The sequence below is a fragment of the Ricinus communis genome, chromosome 4 (genome assembly GCF_019578655.1).
Source record: "Ricinus communis isolate WT05 ecotype wild-type chromosome 4, ASM1957865v1, whole genome shotgun sequence".
NCBI classification, from domain to species: domain Eukaryota; kingdom Viridiplantae; phylum Streptophyta; class Magnoliopsida; order Malpighiales; family Euphorbiaceae; genus Ricinus; species Ricinus communis.
Window position 1 is genome coordinate 28,425,137 of NC_063259.1, and position 18,829 is coordinate 28,443,965.

The 18,829-nt window shown below is 37.8% G+C and overlaps 3 protein-coding genes across 7 annotated transcripts; 2 read left to right on the top strand and 1 right to left on the bottom strand.

The window, feature by feature from the left end:
* Positions 1–21: 21 nt before the first annotated feature.
* On the bottom strand, positions 22–13,757 carry LOC8275495 (probable alpha-mannosidase At5g13980). Of its 2 annotated transcripts, XR_001536071.3 has the most exons (30): positions 13,009–13,757; positions 12,837–12,920; positions 12,629–12,717; positions 12,223–12,397; positions 11,907–12,026; positions 11,641–11,727; positions 11,481–11,552; positions 11,222–11,335; positions 10,473–10,573; positions 10,287–10,380; positions 10,048–10,215; positions 9,870–9,959; positions 9,636–9,701; positions 9,502–9,558; positions 8,971–9,202; positions 8,731–8,870; positions 8,551–8,616; positions 8,403–8,462; positions 8,242–8,313; positions 8,031–8,078; positions 7,816–7,935; positions 7,661–7,726; positions 7,187–7,299; positions 6,985–7,069; positions 6,787–6,897; positions 6,612–6,707; positions 932–979; positions 617–685; positions 220–531; positions 22–136 (listed from the first exon to the last, which is right to left on the bottom strand). XR_001536071.3 is itself a non-coding variant. In XM_002511048.4 (29 exons), the coding sequence occupies exons 1-29, from the start codon at positions 13,207–13,209 to the stop codon at positions 337–339; spliced, it is 3,039 nt and encodes a 1,012-aa protein (XP_002511094.1). In that variant the 5' UTR covers positions 13,210–13,757; the 3' UTR covers positions 22–336. The 2 variants fall into 2 exon arrangements, 1 of the variants encoding a protein (XP_002511094.1); XM_002511048.4 differs by having other exon boundaries at positions 22–531.
* A 154-nt stretch (positions 13,758–13,911) lies between these two features.
* Positions 13,912–15,228, top strand: LOC8275494 (magnesium protoporphyrin IX methyltransferase, chloroplastic). Its single transcript, XM_002511047.4, has 2 exons — positions 13,912–14,587; positions 14,669–15,228. The coding sequence occupies exons 1-2, from the start codon at positions 14,024–14,026 to the stop codon at positions 15,050–15,052; spliced, it is 948 nt and encodes a 315-aa protein (XP_002511093.2). The 5' UTR covers positions 13,912–14,023; the 3' UTR covers positions 15,053–15,228.
* Positions 15,229–16,813: 1,585 nt separating this feature from the next.
* On the top strand, positions 16,814–18,271 carry LOC8275493 (protein MHF1 homolog). 4 transcript variants are annotated; one of them, XM_002511046.4, is made up of 4 exons: positions 16,814–17,027; positions 17,115–17,186; positions 17,490–17,570; positions 17,900–18,271. In XM_002511046.4, the coding sequence occupies exons 1-4, from the start codon at positions 16,919–16,921 to the stop codon at positions 18,043–18,045; spliced, it is 408 nt and encodes a 135-aa protein (XP_002511092.1). In that variant the 5' UTR covers positions 16,814–16,918; the 3' UTR covers positions 18,046–18,271. The 4 variants fall into 4 exon arrangements, with proteins under 4 accessions (XP_002511092.1, XP_015582087.1, XP_048228688.1 ...); XM_015726601.3 differs by having other exon boundaries at positions 17,493–17,570; XM_048372731.1 differs by having other exon boundaries at positions 16,877–17,027; positions 17,120–17,186; positions 17,493–17,570.
* The last annotated feature ends 558 nt before the right edge of the window (positions 18,272–18,829 follow it).

Genomic DNA, 18,829 nt, shown 5'->3' on the forward strand with positions numbered 1-18,829 from the left:
GGTTTTTATATGCTAACTAGATTAGGTCACAAGTGCTAGTAGATTCATTCCAACAATGAATACATTATTTATACGGGAAAAATAAACATGTCGTTTCTGCCTGCCTCTGTACTTCACTCCCAACAGTGTTCATATGCTACAATAAAATGACATGCGTTTAGCTAATTAACAAAAGGAAAATTGCAATGACAGCAAGCTGAAATTTTATAAGACACCTACACAACCAACTTCCAAGTGGTTTACATGCAAAGTTGCACTACGACATGCTGACAGGAAATTGGTCGATGCTCTGAACTAAAATGGATTGCTTTTCGACCTTCAATTGATCATTTTTAATCAAAAGTCTACGAGGAAAGTGCGGATCTCCATTGGAGCAAGTTCAACAACTAGTTTCACTGGATCTATAGGTGCTCCCCGCGCCACCTTGTTTTCGTCTCCAGAAAAGCCTTCTGCGTTCCAAACTAGCCTCTTCCTGTCCATTTCTGCCCTTTCTTGATTAGCAGTCAAGCTTGTCTCTGTTACTTTGTTTATCTGGTAGTTGAAGAATTACATAAGCTAATCATTTTATCTTTAGCTACAAGCAAATGAAGTTATTATCAGGAAGTCATTCTTCTACCTTCTTGCTTGGAAACACCTTTTTCAGTTCTACACTGGCCATGATTGACATATCCTCATCCTCTCCAATCTTTCAATTAAAGAGCACAAAAAAAAAAAAAACAGATTTTAGCATATGTGATGAATCAGCAAGGAACAGAATTGTGAAGTCGGCCAACAAGAATCAAGAGTTAATAAATATTTTAACATTATAAGCAAACTGGGCTTTTTGTCTTAGAAAAGAAAAGACAAACTGAATAAGACAGTTCCATAAACATTTTACAGCTAATAGGTCAAGATCCTAGATTTCAGTCAAGTGTAAAAGAAAACAGCAAACCTCATATAAGTGTGCGAATCGAATTAGAGTTTTCCCATTGTCCAGTTCCTGCGAAGTTATAAAAAAAGTGAGTATTCAGCTGAAATTCAAGCACTGCATGTGTTTCTTTGTCATGTTCGTCTTCAAAACATTCTTGTAGCCAAATATCAAAGTAACTTTTTCATTCTAAGTTCATTCAGAGAGCAGAGAGTGCAGAGGCAATTAGCGTGCTGACGCATCACTAGAACACTGAAGGCCAATTTGCTAATTGTTCAGCTTCCCGATCTTTTGTTTAATTGAGAACTTATTTCTTGAAATAGTATTCGGAAACAGTGTTATAGCAATTGTGAGTAATGAGCTGGAGGGGGACACGTGTCATAAAGTGAGTGGAAATTAAGTAAGTGGAGTTGTTAGGCTGTAGCATTTTCTCTTATCATTTTTCGGAAAAAGAGTTGTAATCTGTTTAAGCTCTCAAATCGGTCATTGTTGGTCCTTGAGGTGAGATTTGGTGTTCCACAACATTGATTCTCTTATATGTTCTTCATCTTTGATTAGTTAAACAATTCCTGTATTAAATTGGTGGTAGAACTGTCAATTCTCGAAAAGAAATTTCAATGGCAGAAATACGTTCGCAAGCTTTGCTGCGGGAGGGGGCGATGCGTGAGATGGAGGAGACGTTCAACTCTAAGATCGCAGCTATGGAAGGCAAGTTGGAAGAGAAAATCGATTCCAAGCTGTCAGAGATTGATGAATGTTTGAAATCTAGAATGGTGGAGATATTTGAAGCTTTCGAATTGTTCACTAATGGAGCTTCGACAGCTAATGGAAGAAGGACGAGTCCTCCTCAACCAGGGGATACGGGACAATCTTTACAGCAGAATTTTCAAGCTCAAAGTCAGAGGTTTCAGCCGAGCTCTCAGAATATGGAAGGGGTAAGACCAAGGCAAGGAGGGATGATGGCCGGCAACAATGGTTATTCGGGGTTAACCAGGCTATCAAGATTGGACTTTTCAAGATTCAATGGATCTCTGGTGCGGGATTGGTTGTTCAAATGTGAACAATTCTTCTTGATCGATTGGACTCCAGAGGAGATTAAAGTGAATCTGGCCTCGATTAATCTTGAAGAGAAGGCAGCTTGTTGGCATCAATCAGTGGTTCAAACCCAGGAATCCAGAGGTATGATTCTTAATTGGTCTAGGTACAAAATCTTGCTTTTGGAACGGTTTAGGGAAATTGTTGATGATCCTATTGCGGATCTTATAAAATTGAGGGAAACTGAGGGTATTGTGGCGTAGCACGATAAATTTGAGATGAAAAGGAATATGGTAAGGATGTATGAAGATTACCTGGTGAGTGCATACTTGGCAGGGTTGTGCAATAACACTCAGATGCACATTCGAATGTTTCAACCTCAGACTGTGAGACAATGTTTCACTTTAGGGAAACTTTATGAATTGGCTCATCCAAGAATGGTTGGCCAATCTTGGTATTCTTTTGCTCAGAAAGGAGGGTTTAGCAAGGTTGTTGACAGTGGGAAGAAGGAAGGTAATATCACACCACGATCCACAAGCGAGACTACCAAACCAGTGGAGAGAAATTCTGGTGGAAGGAAGTTCTTGGAGTGCTGCTGAGATGGTGAAAGGAGGGCTAAAGGGTTGTGCTATCTTTGTGATGAACCTTATACACCAACTCATTACCTAAAGCATAAAAAGAGCCAACTCTATGTGATTGAATTGGATGATAACTGGGAGAAAGATCCAATGGAGGAGGTTGTGCAGAATGAAGAGATTGATGTGCAAATTTTTTTTCATGCAGTAGCGGGTGTGTCCAATTACAGTACTATGAGAGTCAAGGAAATACACGGTAAACGAGCACTCTTTATCTTGATTGATTCGGGGAGTACACACAATTTTATAGATGCAAAAGTAGCTGAGAAATTGGGTTGCAAATTAATGAACTCGGGATTGTCAAAGGTTTCTGTGGCTGATGGAAGTACCTTGAATGTGTCGGCCAAGATTGAGGGATTCCAGTGGCAGTTTCAGCATGTTCCATTTCAAGCAGATCTGATGGTTATTCTATTAGGTTGTTACGATATGGTGTTGGGGGTGCAATGGTTGGAAACCTTAGGGAAGATCTTATGGGACTATCAAATATCACAGTAATAGGGCTAGGGCAATCCATCAGTAAAGGCAAGTTCACAACACAAGTAGGAAGTCGTCAAAAGGGGAAAGGGCTTTAAACAATTGACAATGGAGTTTAAGGTAGCCAATAAGAAACTAGCTTTGCAAGGGATTAGTACAGGGTCTGTGAGGGAGCTGAAAGCTCAAAGCTTCAACAAATTATTGGGTCAAGAGGGACAATGAGCTATGTTGTACGTCAGAGAAGTGGTGGATAGCAATTTTGATTGCTTTCTGTCTAGTATGGAGGCTTCCAAGGAGTTACCAAAAGGGATTGAGCAGCTCTTGCTTAGGTTTGATGACTTGTTTCAAGAACCTAAAGAACTACCTCCTTTCAGAGAAGGACATGACCATAAGATTCCAGTTGTGCAAGGAGTTGATCCAGTTAATCAGAGGCCTTATAGGTATGCTATCTACCAGAAAAATGAGATTGACAAAATGGTCATAGAGATGTTAGCTGTCGGGATCATTCAACCAAGTTCAAGTTCATATACTTCTCCTGTGGTATTGGTGAAGAAAAAAGATGGAACTTGGCGTATGTGTGTGGATTATAGAGGGTTGAATGCCACCACTGTCAAAGACAGATTTCCCATTCTGTTGATAGAGGATCTTATGGATGAGTTGGGTGGCTCTCGAACTTTTTCTAAGATAAATCTGAGGGCAGGATATCACCAGGTCAGGATGAGTAAGGAAGATATCCACAAAACAACATTCAAGACGCATAATGGACACTATGAGTACTTGGTTATGCCCTTTGGCTTAACCAATGCGCCGGCAACATTCCAATACTTGATGAACTCTGTGTTCAGGCCATTCTTGAGGAAGTTTGTTCTAATATTTTTTGATGATATCCTCATATATAGTGCAACCTTCGAGGATCATGTGCAGCATTTACAAATGGTTTTTGAAGCTATGAGGTCTAGCCAGCTATTTGCCAAGAGAAGTAAGTGTGCAATTGCAGTTGCTAGTGTAGAGTACTTAGGGCATTTTATATCTGCTGCTGGTGTAGCTACTGATCCTAAAAAGATTGAGGTTGTCTCCAGTTGGCCGATACCTAAGAATTTGAAGCAATTAAGAGCATTTTTGGGGTTGGCTGGTTACTACAGAAGGTTTGTACAAGGATATGGAGTTATTGCTCGACCACTATCCTTGTTACTTAAGAAGGATAGTTTTGAGTGGAGTGAAGATACTACTATAGCATTTGAGGCTTTGAAAACTGCATTATGTCAAGCTCCTGTATTGGCATTACCAGATTTTGACAAGAAGTTTGTGGTTGAAACTGATGCTTGTGGCTATGGCATGGGAGCTGTTCTAATGCAAGAGGGTCATCCCTTAGCATACATTAGCAAGCATTTGAAGGGTAGGCAGTTGCACTATTCTATATATGAGAAGGAGCTTCTAGCAGTGGTCTTTGCATTGCAAAAGTGGAGACATTACCTTCTTACCAATCACTTCACTATTAAGACAGATAAAAAAAGTTTGAAGTATTTGTTGGAGCAGTGGTTGAATACTTCTATCCAGTAGCAATGGCTTCCCAAGTTATTGGAATTTGACTATGAGATCCAGTATAAACAAGGAAAAGAGAACTTGGTAGCAGATGCACTTTTCAGGGTACAGAGTTCTGAAGTTACAAGTATGGCTATATCTGTGGTTGAGTCTAATTTATTGCAGCTTATTCGGAATTGCTACACTACAGATATCAACCTCAAATCAATAATAGAGGGGTTACAGAAGGATCCTAAATTCAAAAAACATTAAACCTGGCTTCATGGGCATTTGAGGAGGAAGGGCAAACTTGTTATTGGTAATGATGCTGGGATCAAAAATTAGATTTTGCTGTGGCTACATTGTGCTGGTACAAGTGGGCATTATGGGAGGGATGCTACATTGCAAAGGGTGAAGGCTTTATTTTATTGGAAGGGTATGACTAGTGATATTCAACAGTTCATCAGAAGTTGTGTGGTATGTCAAAGAAGCAAATATGACAGATTTGCCTATCCGGGTCTTTTACAACCTTTACCAATTTCCGAGCAAATTTGGAGTGATATCTTTATAGATTTTATAGAGGGATTGCCACTATCTTTTGGTAAATCTGTGATTTTTGTGGTAGTGGATAGGTTGAGCAAATCAGCTCATTTTATGTCATTATCACACCCATATTCTGCAGTTTCAGTAGCACAATGTTTTTTGGATCATGTGTTCAAATTGCATGGTTTTCCTAAGTCTATTACAAATGATAGAGATGCTGTTTTTTTGAGTGACTTTTGGCAGGAGCTCTTCACTGTACGAGGGGTATCTTTGAATTTGTCTACTGCATATCATCCTCAATCGGATGGGCAAATTGAAATGGTGAACAGATGTTTGGAGACCTACTTAAGGTGTATGTGTGGTGATACACCACATCTTTGGAGCAGATGGATCCCATTGGCTAAATGGTGGTATAATACCACATTCCACACTGCAACTCAACTCACTCCTTATGAGGCGATTTATGGACAAGCACCTCTTGCTCATCTTCCTTACTTACCAGGAGAAACCAAGGTAGATATGGTGGCCAGAAGTTTGCAAAAAAGGGAAAACATGATTCAAATTTTAAAGTTTCATCTCCTGAGGACACAACATAGGATGGAGCAATATGCAAATCAACACAGGAGCGAGGCATTTTGAGACTGGGGATTTTGTTTATGTTAAACTCCAATCTTATAGACAGCAGAGTGTGGTGCATAGGAGTAATCAAAAGTTAGCACCCAAATACTTTAGGCCATATGAAGTCCTTGACAAATGTGGAACTGTGGCCTATAAGCTCAAGTTGCCTGCAACTTCTCGTATCCACCCTGTGTTCCATGTCTCCCAATTGAAGAAGCATGTAGGTTCTATTGTGGCTTCTTCAACCCTACCATCTGTAATTTCTGACGTCTTTGTTAAGGAGCCGAAGGTTATCCTCGAGAGGAAAATGGTCTATCGTCAAGGTCAAGCGGCTACTAAGGTTATAGTGAAATGGAAGAACCAACCTAGTGAAGAAGCAACATGGGAATTCTATTTTGATATGTGCAAGAACCTGCATTTGAACCTTGAGGTCAAGGTCCTTGAAGGGAGGGAGATTTGTTATAGCAATTGTGAGTAATGAGCTGGAGGGGGACACGTGTTATAAAGTGAGTGGACATTAAGTAAGTGGAGTTGTTAGGCTGTAGCATTTTTTCTTATCATTTTCGGAAAAAGAGTTGTAATTTTTTTCTTAGAAAAGCTCTCAAGTTAGCCATTGTTGGTCCTTGAGGTGAGATTTGGTGTTCCACAATATTGATTCTCTTATCTGTTCTTCATCTTTGATTAGTTAAACAATTCTTATATTAAACAGTTTCTTAGAACACGAAAAATAAATCCTTTGTTAGTAGAAGATGTTAATCCAATAACCAAGCAGCCCCAGTTGCTTTGACTTTTTCGCCTCTTTTCCATCTAGTAGAATTACTCAAAGGCAATAAAAGCAAATTATGTAACAAGGGCAACAGATAATGAGAGATACAAACCTGGAGGGTTAATATTGCAACGTTATCTGGTAAAACATAGGAGGAACCCATAGCAGAAAAGGTTGTTACATGAGACTTTGTCCAACTCTCTCTATCCTGCAGAAGGAAGACGTGCATGTATAAGTTTCATATAGACCACAAAAGCAACGAGAATGCTTCAATGTCTTTCTTTAACCTGCTCTGCAAAAGCTAGGAGGAAGGGAGAATATATCTCCTGACCATATGATCGACGCCACTTAGCACCCTCACTTAAAGGATCTATTCTTAAGTAGTACTTCCCTACAATCTGTAAATGTATTTCATCAAGTAAGCTATATGTCAAAATAGTAGTATCAGCAAAATCTTAAAACTATTTGATTTAGTAGGTGCTTACAGTCAATCCTGTGCATTTGTCAAGAACACAAACTGTTTCATTCAGTGCCTCTCCAACTCCTCTGGAGTCATCTATAACTAATCTTCTGCAGAAAGAAAAAAGCCACATAGTTAAATACTGCCAGGATATCATTTATGGAAATATAAAAAGTAATTGACTTTATGGAAAGAAAGAGAAAAGCACAAGCAGCGTAAGAATAAACCTGTGGAGCATCAGTTCCAATTGCCCATCCACAATACTTGATCCCCCAACAGATCGGTCAACTAAGATGGAGAGCTCTGAACTATTATCTTTCATATAAATTCCAAGGTTAATCTGAATGAGAATAAAAATACTTTGTAATTTGGCACTTTAGAGACTATTCAACAATATGTGTATATTATGCAGATACATGCAACTTCAAATTGGTAAGTCAAAACACAGTCAAGTATGAAGAGGAGGCTAACTTCTTGCTTTACTGCATAAACCATGATTTTGTCCCTGCTAGGGTAAGACGTTTAAGTTTTTATCTTTCTTCTTCATCTGTTACTTCTTTATTGACTCTTCAAGTGACAAAAGCCATTTATATTGAAATTTCGAAAATTGGTTCTTCCAGGCATTTACACCATGAAAAATAAATACATTTTATATTTTGCAGGAATTATTTCAACTATTGTAACTGAAGAGCAAAACATACTGGATAATAATTTCCTGCAACAGGTTGATTCACTTGGAGGTCCCAGTCTTTCCTGTAGTCTCGAATCTGCAAAGGATTGAATACTGTTAAAACACATAGAACCACACAATTACGTATTCATAGCAAAAATGTGCCAGGATAAGTTAGGAAAGTACCCTTTCTAGGAAATCGCGCCCGCTTGAATCTGTATAGAATGTTTTGTTGTTCTTTAGAGTTGTTGTGATCTTAGTTACTACCTCCTTGCCAATCCCGTCATCAATTGGTATTGGCCCAACCTAAAATTTAGAATATTGTTAGTAAGAACATTTTCCTATGCGAACCAATGGGTTCTGAAAGAAACTATTTCATGTGGAACAACTTCACCACTTACAGTAAACTCAACTTCGGCATGTTCTTTTCCCTTGTAAACTCGGGTTATCTGTTATACATATTATCAGCATCAGTTCTCACATTAGAATTAAGAGAAATCTCAAGGACAAGCTCATGAGTTCATAACTCTATTCATATGCAATGCACGAAGTTGAGGTCTCGTAGCATAAACAAGTAAAAGTTTATCAATGTGATTCTATGAGATAGCATACTTGATATATCCATGAGTTGATCCTGTGATGAATTTCATCCAGTAAAGGTCCTCGTAAAACAGTAAAAGCAACCTGGAATTTCCCAATCTTTCAGCTGCTATTTTGGCAGTGAAAATAAGTCTAATGTTTGGTCAAGCACTTGAGAGAGGACCATATTTTACCTGCCCTTTTGAGTTGATGGGATATGTACCATTTGGCCGGAAGATGTATGCTCCAGAGGCCTTAACCAAGTAAAACCAATAAACCCAACATGTCTTAATCACGCAACAATAATGGCCAGAACATGCTATAGTGGGAGAAACACAATACCTGAAGATCCTTGCTTCCATCATCTCCAGCATAATAGCTGTATGATTGCTCCACTGATTTTTTGACCTTTTTGTACATTAAACATATCCATAAGTAAAGCAAAAGTACCATAATCCATTACAATATAGTAAATCGTCCAAGCTAATCTGCTACTTAGAAATGTTCACTAATCCTGCATACCGAGGTTCTCCTATTTATATACTGAGCAATTTTTCCATCTTTCCCCGAGTATATTAGTTTTAAGTTCCCAGGCCCTATTTCAATTGTCCCATATTGAGTCGCTCTTGTCTTGTGTACTGTTTGTGCTTCTGAAAAAGCAGCTGTATACATAAAATAAGAAAAAAATGAATATACTGAAAACTTGGCTTCATATTCATCTACTCTAGAAGGGATTTCAAACACCGGAATTGCCAAGCTTACCTGTCCTTTTGGCAGTTGGGGGGGCACTAGCGATTATGTAGGTGCTGAAACCAAGAGGTGGTACAGATACTGAAAATGCTAGCCAGTACTTGGGGGTCACATTTGGAGAGCTACCCAAATATGCCATAGAGTGGTAGTTTCTTACGCTTATAGAGGCATCCAGCAGAGGCAAAAGCTGTGATTCAATTTCATTTCCTTCAGAATCCTTGACATTGACATTTTCATTAATCACCTGTATCAAGTTAGGTAGGTTAGGCAACAAACATAAAGTGTTTATGAGTAGCCAAATGAAGTGGTCGTTTTAACACAAAAACTGTCGAAAACATATCACCTTCGATATGGATATGCAGCTTAACAGAATGCCCTTATAAACATTCGTACATGTGTGTTCATTTACTTGTGACTATTTAATTTTTGTTTATAAAAAACGATGTAATAAGGGAAAACTGAAAGTACGAAGTTTCCATGGCATTTTCAAATTGTTAGTTACTAGCTGAAAACCATTAAATTCAGAAAAGCAAAATAACTCACAGGAACTCTTATAACATTCTCTCTTTTCCATCCCAGAGAATTGTAGACAACCACCACCTACAGAAGAGAATGACCAGTCAAGAACAATCTACTATGAAAGAAGTGAGCAAAGAAATCATTTATACTCTCGTTACCAGACTTTTCCCATTTGACAGATCAACTTCTGATGCCGGACAGTAACTTATATTCAGCAGGGGACACTAGAAGAGTGATATGTTAGGATGGAAGAGCACAAAAATTTAGAAATTAACACACCAATTTTCTCAGATTGAAAAGAAAATCAGGCTTTGACCACAAATTGTGTCTAGTCCTGATGCAAATTTAAACTGCCTACAGTGAAATATAAAGTTCAGTGGTAAAGTATTCGCCTGTTGAAACTTGTTTGTTGTGTTTGTGCAATCAGTTTCTAGTTTTGACTCTGCTATGCAGGACAATGATTCTCCAACAACCTTCTCAGCCTGCACGATACATAAACTGATTAAGCAATTGAGCTAAAGCATAATGACAAAACTACCTAAGAGAATACTGGACAAAATAAAAGTTAACCTCCTTGTATCCTATTGACAGCCGTTTTGCATAATCATCAGCCACATGCTGCTTCTCCGTGCCAGTAACTGCATCATGGTGTTGAGCAACTGCTAACGCATTAGCAAGAGAATCTGTGTTTGATCCTGCTTTACTCCTTCCTTTAAGGAACTCCAGTTGTCTTGCTGCCTGTTTTTGTTCAGATGCACATAAGCATCATTATTTGAAATTCCGCCAAGATTTAACCACACAAGTCTTACCAAATAGTAGCCACTTATTGTTCTAACATAGCCTTTGATGGCAGGTCTACTCGTAAAATATCCAGTCCAGTAAGCATTAACATCATCTGCATATCTGAAATTTTCAATTGTAACAGTTTCAGAAGAAGAGGAGCAGCTAACTGTTAATTAAAAAAGAAAAAATAATTTTCTAATTTTTGCACTTACGGAAAATAGTCATCAGTTTTGAGAGGCCAGGATTCATTTGCTGCATATTTTGCATCGGTATATATTGATGGCGTTGAGTAGAAGGCATTCACACGCCCATCCTGAAAATACTCCAGTTCAGTACTTCCATTAACATTGCAAAGTTGCAGGAAGTAAAAAATATCTAAAGATTCATCTAAGTAAATGCAATTGACCAATTGAAATCAATGTAAGTAAACTCAAGTTAATGAAGGTAGCAGGCAATGGACTAGACTCTTGAAAATAGTAAACTTAAATTATTAAGTACTTACTATTGTCACTTCAAGAGTCAATAATGGTTACATGTATGTGGAGAGTCTATGGTTATGTTAAAGGTCTAAGTATATGAAAGGTTAAATTATTAACTGTCTTAAGTTTGTAAGTGAAGAATCATATAGGTGCTATTATAAATAGCTTATAATATTAGTAGTTTGGTAGAGGTGAGAAGCTATCTCTTGTAATGTCTTGTGTGCTTTGATTATAGAATATATATTTGTGATATATCTCCCTCTCTTTAAGAATTTATCCTTGTGTTATGGTTATTGTGTTTATCTCCTTTTCCTTCTCCTCTCCAACAAAAGTGGTCCAACAGAGACTGTCAGAAAGATCATGTGTTTTTTCTAGTTGAAGTACTAATAGAACTTAATCAAGCTTTCAATCAAATGCAACATCTAAATATTTAGCACCTCTAAAGCCATTTAATTTATAAGCATATCTCATGAAACACTAACTTGATTCACATAATGTATAAACTTGTCCATCTGCTTAAACCACGAGTGAGCATACTGGTACTTGAAATCTGTCCCCATAGTCCACATAATATGATTTGTTCGAGTTATGTTAGCCTGCAAAAGGGAAGATAAGGTGCAGCTGTGATATGCCCCGACAGACTGGACCTCTTTCCTTTAAATTTCCTAACCTCAAAATAATATAAAAAAATGGCAAGAGAAATTCAGAAGGGAAGCGGGTAAATGATCATTACAATCTTACTTGAGACATTGCAGCCGATACAAAGTCATTCACACGATCAGGTACATTATAGTCGAACAAATTGATGTCATCCTTCAGGTCAATAGAAACATTTATTCACATAGTACACAAATAAGCATCAACTGAAATGACAGAAATGCTTGCTACACAACTTATTTACCTGGACAATGGGGGACTCATCATTAACTTCAAAGTAGAAGTTGTCACTTGGAGGTTCATAATTCTTAGGAAATGCACCTGCAAATATCTAAACAAAGTAACCGGATTTAAGAACACATGTTGTAGTGAAGACCAAAAATTGGATTATGAAGTGAAATTTCAATCAAATTATAAATAAACAAAACCATCGCTTCACCTTTTTTCTTTAGCATCTGAATCAGCTTTGTTGCACTAGAAATAATTATAAAAACACTTAGAAATACTCGCCTGTGCAGATGAACCTAGACTTTTAGAGCCACGCCAGACAACCTCAAGACTCTTCTCATCCTTCCGTTTAGACCTGTCTTGATAGTCGATTCGTGCAAAAAAGATAGAGTCAAACCCAACCTGTGCCAATAATAGACTATCTATTAGGATGTGATGCCTACGAAACATCAAGGAGGCTTCTGTTTATGAATTAACTTCAAAATTGTATGGTCTGATATCTCATACTAGCATCAGCGGCTGGTCAAGGATCCCAAATGTATATATACTGTTCAACTATCAGCCAGACTGACGCAACGTGCTTATACAGATACCATACCTCTGCTCCCAACAGATAACCCTGAACTGCAGAATGTCCAAATGGATCAATCTGCCAGCCAATTCTCGGTGTCAAATTAAACTCTTGTTTTATAAACTTATGTCCTAAAGTTGTTTGATCAATCATGTCAATGTAATGTGTAGCTGCCTCATCATGCATACACATGCCTCCATTTCTGCAAACCAAATAGGATCCACAGCTTAAGTAACAGAACGAAAGAGATTTCCAACACCCAACATCATGCATAACAAAACAGATTGATCTCAGTTTCCATTTTCACTAACTAATCTGCCATTAAGGTCACGCATGCTATAAGATATTAAATAAGATACAAGCTTTATCCTGCATTCAATTGATTCACAGAGAGAAGAAGAGAAAAGGAGAATAAAAGGTGGTGCAACACTACATTAACTCAAGTTGACCCGAACTGACAAGCTTCTTGACTATTTTTTGAACCTCCTCACTCTGCTCGTTCCACCAACGCTGGAAAAATGCCTGGGCAGAAAGCATTTTTGTGGATTTTTTAGTTGCTATTTTAAGAAAATCGGAAACATTTTTTTTCTTTTTAACTCTCTAATATCCATCCAGGTTCACAATAATAATATATATAAAACCTGTTCAACATATATGAACTTGCGATTCTTGTCTGCCAGCAATGCAGGCACTAAAGAATCCAATATATTCTGCACACATGCTCCCTGTAAAACATTCATCAAATAAATGAGAACATAAACAAGTTAATTAACACAAAAATCAAAACCCAAATTTCAAAGAAAAAAGAAAGACCTGAATGGAATTGTTAGATCCAACATAATACTGATCCATAGTCTTTAACCATCCAACATCATCATGCGTGTGAGGCACCAAGTGAACATTGATCTTCCCAGGGACAATGCTTGCTGTAGTATTATAAACCATATACTTGGATTCCACGCTCAAGCAGAAAATGCTCGACAATACAATCAAGAAACATGCTTGAATCACCATTGCGAATGTTGGTTAACAGTGATCAGACGGAGTTCTTTAAATTAAGAAAAGAAGAATCAGAAGAGTGATAGCATCTGGATTCCTTTTTCTGTCTGCTGCTTATTGTTTGATGACAACAAGAGGAATTTAGCAGGTAATAAAGAACAAAGTATCCCTTTCACAAGGAAATAATCGAAGCTATATATAAATAATTTAAGTTAAGCCAGCAGCTAGGGTTTTATGGAGGAATGTTTAGATTATTATAATGACAATGCAGTCTATAAAAGAGAGAGGACGTTTTGGATTCATCTGTGCTGCTGCTGAAATTTGCAGTCTATTTTTAAATACTAATTCAAAATGGCCAAGCTTTGTCGTCAAATGTTGACCCGAAGCATGAATCTTGACTACTCTGAGCTTAGCTACGTCTATTCTACTCAAGAATCGGTCATCCCCGTGCTCACTGCACAGTAACTACGTATCTGTTAAAATTAAGTTTCAGTTAAAGCGCGCCACCGCTCCACTGCGCGCCAAAGTGGAAGGTAACAGTTAACTATTTTAGCAGTTCTTTAAGATTTTAATTGCCTTAACATAACATTAAATCACACTTTACCGCACAAATTGCAGTATCAAAATAGCAATTTTTGCGTTAACTTAAAAAGTATAATTAAGGTGGGACCCACGAGAGAATCGAGAGAGTGATAGCCTATCTTATCCAGTATCCACTGAACGCTGAAAATATATCAGAAAAATTACTAATCGATTGCCTCTTCAATCTCCACGTATCCCACACTCTCCTCGCCGGCCGGATAGATATTTTAAAAAAATAAAATTGAAAATGGCGTTCTCGTCGTCGTTTTTAACTCCCACTACATTCAACACAAACAACCGGAGGTTCTCTCCGTTTTCTCCCAAAATAAAAACCAGCAAAACCGTAACAGTATCCGCCATTCCACCTTTTACCACCGCGTCCGCCGCCGACTTGTCCTCATTCGACGGCACAGCCCTCGCCGTCATTGGCGGAGGCTCCGTCGCTGCATTAGCCGCCGCGCTATCACTGACCGATCCCGAGCGTCGGCGGCGGATGCAAGCGGAGGAAGTCGGAGGCGGCGACAAGGAGGTGGTGAGAGAGTACTTCAATAGCACGGGATTTCAGAGGTGGAAGAAGATATATGGTGAAACAGATGATGTGAATAAAGTTCAGCGTGATATTAGGTTAGGTCATTCAAAGACAGTAGAGAACGTGTTGAAGATGTTGAAAGATGAAGGCTCGCTTAAAGGAGTAACCGTTTGTGACGCTGGTTGTGGGACCGGAAGTCTCTCGATTCCGCTGGCCAAAGAAGGAGCGATTGTTTTGGCTAGTGATATCTCTGCTGCTATGGTCTCCGAGGCTGAGAAGAACGTAAGCAAACTGTTTGTTTTTATTCCTAAACTCAATTATTTGAAATTTGTTTTGATTCTAATGATTATAATGTTTATGCAGGCAAAAGAGCAGCTTGGTGAAAATGTGTTGCCAAAATTTGAAGTGAAGGATCTAGAGAGTTTAGATGGGAAGTATGACACAGTAGTGTGTCTAGATGTTTTGATACATTATCCACAGACTAAAGCGGATGGGATGATTGCTCATCTTGCATCATTGGCGGAGAACAGACTGATATTAAGTTTTGCGCCCAAGACATTTTATTATAATCTGTTAAAGAGAGTAGGAGAGTTGTTTCCAGGGCCTTCCAAGGCGACTAGAGCATACCTACATGCAGAGGCTGATGTGGAGAGAGCTTTGAAGAAGGTTGGTTGGAGGATCAGAAACAGAGGGCTCATTACTACGCAATTCTACTTTGCTAGGCTTGTTGAAGCTGTTCCAGCATAAAAATGGAGGAGAGGTTAGATCTGAATTTTTTTTGCTGTTCTTCAAAATTCCTAGCTAGTTGGTTAATATTTTTGTAAAGCTACGAAATTTAACTATATTTACCCATTGTATGCTTGTATTTCCTGAATCCATGTACCTTTAACATCTAATGCACCTTGGGAAAGTTTTGTGGGTCATCTTCAGCTTCAATTATTGTCCCTGTTATCAATTCAGGACATGAAGTTGCTACTTTAAAAGTCATTTGATCCCTTTTTTTGTATTGTCAACTTTTATGCTTGCCATTTGGGGTTCAAAGTATCTGTTTACTAGGATATTTGAGAAAAGTAATATGACCTGTTAATCGTAATTCTGATTGGATCGACTCTGGCTGACTGTTCAATGCCAGAAGATCAGTTGTATTTAGTAGAACGGTGACCGATTACCAAACAATGTCTGATACATGTCATATTGCTTATTGTAATGGAGCTGAAACCAAAAGCTAAAATCGATCTGTTTCAATAGGTTCATAATGCTCAACTACCAAGCTGGAAGCTTCAAAAACAATCTCTGGCTTTGTTGAGTTGCCTATAACTTCTCTTTAATTATTGCTGGGGCATCTTTGAGTTTTTGGAGAACACTAACTAAGCTATATCATTCACTATGTTCCTTCCTTTGCACCTATCCACTTCATAAATTATGTTATGAGCTTCTAGTTCAGCAGTTAGCATGTTTTTTTATCTTCTGCAACTTCGATCAATGAAACCGCAAGGTTGGTCTCCTCACATCCATTTGATGGTAATTCCCTCCTCTTCCATTCCTTTTGGGATGGAAATCCCATCCGCTTGCTGGAACCTCAAGTTTTGTGTTTTGGTTGTGCATGCAAGAGACTGTAGATTCAACAGAGATTTGCATTTTATCACATGGTTTAGCTGTCGATATGAGCTCAACAACATTATAGATATATTATTCTGAAGCAAATACCAGCATTGGATTTAGCACGTATTAGAGGTACTGCTATATTTATTGAATGCACAAAGTATTGAAACCTGCTTGACTCATTTGCAGCCTACAAATTCAACAAGCTTGATCATATTGTATCCAAATATCATTAGCCTCTATAGGTATCAATGGGCAAAAAATTCCTAACGGCCATAAGTTTTCAACAATATCTGTATCAAGCTGCAGGAAATAAAATTAAAGAAAGTAAAAGCTAAAAAATAAAGGTTGTTTCTGATTTCCATAGTAATTTAATCAAAATACGAGAACGTACTTCATAATTCAATCACAAATTAAGATGCTAAACTACGGCAAGGCCCGACATTAACATACTCAAAATTCTGCTGCCCCTGTCGCGTACAAGTGTTTGATATGGCTAACCAGATATGCTGTTGTTTCTTTACCATCTCCACAAAATCCATAGTCATATTGGCCAGTCGTTCGGATGAGTAACATAAACCTCAGCACCTCGCCAACTTTCTCAATTTCTACAGAAAGCTTTTCCCGAGCAGTGTAATTTGATTTAGAATACTTAGTAGCCTCTTAAATGTTTGAACATCTGAACTTAATTGGTTTAAAAATAATAATAATAATAATAATATTAAACATTTCACTAATAGTTTGTTAAAATCAAAATAGAGTAATGGAAATACAGCCATTAAAAACAAGGCTAGCGAAACATAATTATTAGCACACACGTAGCTTATTGGATATGGGCCAAAACCAATTCAGGAAGAAAAGAAGATGAGAATCAGCCCAAGCTGGAACTTCACATTATAATTCATGCGTTTTTTTTTTTTGACCTGCCAGCTAAACGGTGCGTACAGTTGCTTCCCGCGCTCTACTTGTTAACATTATATGGAGGATGGTAGGGTGGAACCCTAGCTCCAAATGGAAGGACGGCATGGAAGTGATGTTGAAAGAGAAGATGACGATTCGCTTAGCGAGCTGCTTCGAGACCGATTCAGACTCTGCACCATCTCGATCGCCGAATCTGAAGGTTTAATTTCTTTACACCACACTCTTTTCCTTTAATTTTTCTTTTCTTTTCTTTTCTGTCAAATTCTGATTGATTTCTTTTGAACAGCAAAGAATGTTGGAATGGACCTATCTGGACCAATAATTGCTTGCATTTCCGATTTAGCTTTTAAATACACAGGTGAATTTTTCCAGCTAAATCTCGCTATTGTTTTTGTTAATACTTTTCCAAAGAAATTAGTTCTTCATGTTTTTAACAAATTCATAGAGTAGTATTTCATGTGGAACGTATGAAGCATAATTCCTAAGACAATAAACTATTGCACAACAGACCTTGCAATTAATTATGCTCTTTATGAGGTATAATTCCTTCTAAGATCTCATTGTTTAAAATTCTAAAGTGAGGAAAGGTATTTGATGTAGCTGCACCATTATTAAGCTTTGATTAAGCCAACTAAGGGATTTTTTTTCTTCTGAAAATCAGAAGAGCTGGCAAAGGACCTTGAGCTGTTTGCTCAGCATGCTGGTCGTAAAACTGTCACCATGGATGATGTCATACTTTCAGGTAAATTTCCTCGAATCATTCAGCTTGCACCGAGTCATCATTCTGAATAAGTAACCCTGCATGGTACTGTTGCCTTTCTTATTTAATTAACCACGCCATTATAAAGGGTTCATAGGTCTAAGTTCTTGTGCAATTATAATATGAAAATATGATGAAGAATGACTGAAAGACATTATTCTTTCTTTTCCTTTTGTATTTTTCTTTTTGTTTTCACATTTTGAACAGGTGTAGAAAGAGACAAAAACATTTCCTTCTTACTTCTATAACATTTGTAAATGCAGAGAACTTTGATTTCCTTGCATGTGCTGACGCTTCTTCTTTGTTTTCAGCTCATAGAAATGAATATGTAGCTGCCTCGTTGAGGTCCTTCTCCAATGGTCTGAAAGCAAAAGAACCCCAATCTGAGAGAAAAAAGAAAAGAATGTCAAAAAAAGTAGACACGACTGCTAGTTCTGCACATATTCATGATCTTTAACAAAAGTACGACATCTCAGGAAATTGTGTATTATCACATGCTAAATTGTCAAATGAAAAGGCCCAGTACTATATAAAAGCCATGATGCTGTTAAACTTGAAGCAGTTAGTTAACAGTTTCCGTTAGTCTTCTCTGTCTGTCACTGGTCAAGGGATTTGTATGAATATATTGGATCTACGCTTTTGAATATCAGCTAGCAAAAGACTACAGATATTTCTTCCTGCAATAGGAGCTAAAGTCATTTTTGCTTTTCCAGTTCGTGTTAATTTTACAGACTCGAGTTCAGCTGCATTATTCATCAATCTTCTTTCCTGTGGACCTACTATGGTGCTGGATTTCTTTTTCCTGAGGGTAGGTGAATGAGTGTCTGGAATAGAGGCATTCTGAATGCTTCTTGATATTCATTTTGAACATCTCTTGATACTCGAGGGGAAAATGTGTATGCTTAGCGCTTTGATGGATCCTGCAAAGTGTAGGCTAACTTGAATTGTGAACTCTTGGGTCAAAATTGATGCAAGGAAATGCACCCTAAGTCCATTTTGTCATTTTGGCCATTTCATATTTTATTCCCGACCATGACCCAGTACTTGCTTTGGGCTATTGTGGATACCCAGCATGAAAAAAATGATAAATTGGGAATAGTTTTTCTATTTTCTCTTTGTTTCATTTTTAAAAGAAAATTAAGTAGGTTCTGTTCTTTTTCTTAGAACATTAGATTTATTCCTATCCAAATGAAACAAAACAGCATATTCATTATCAGTGATTTTTTATTTTCTTTACCACA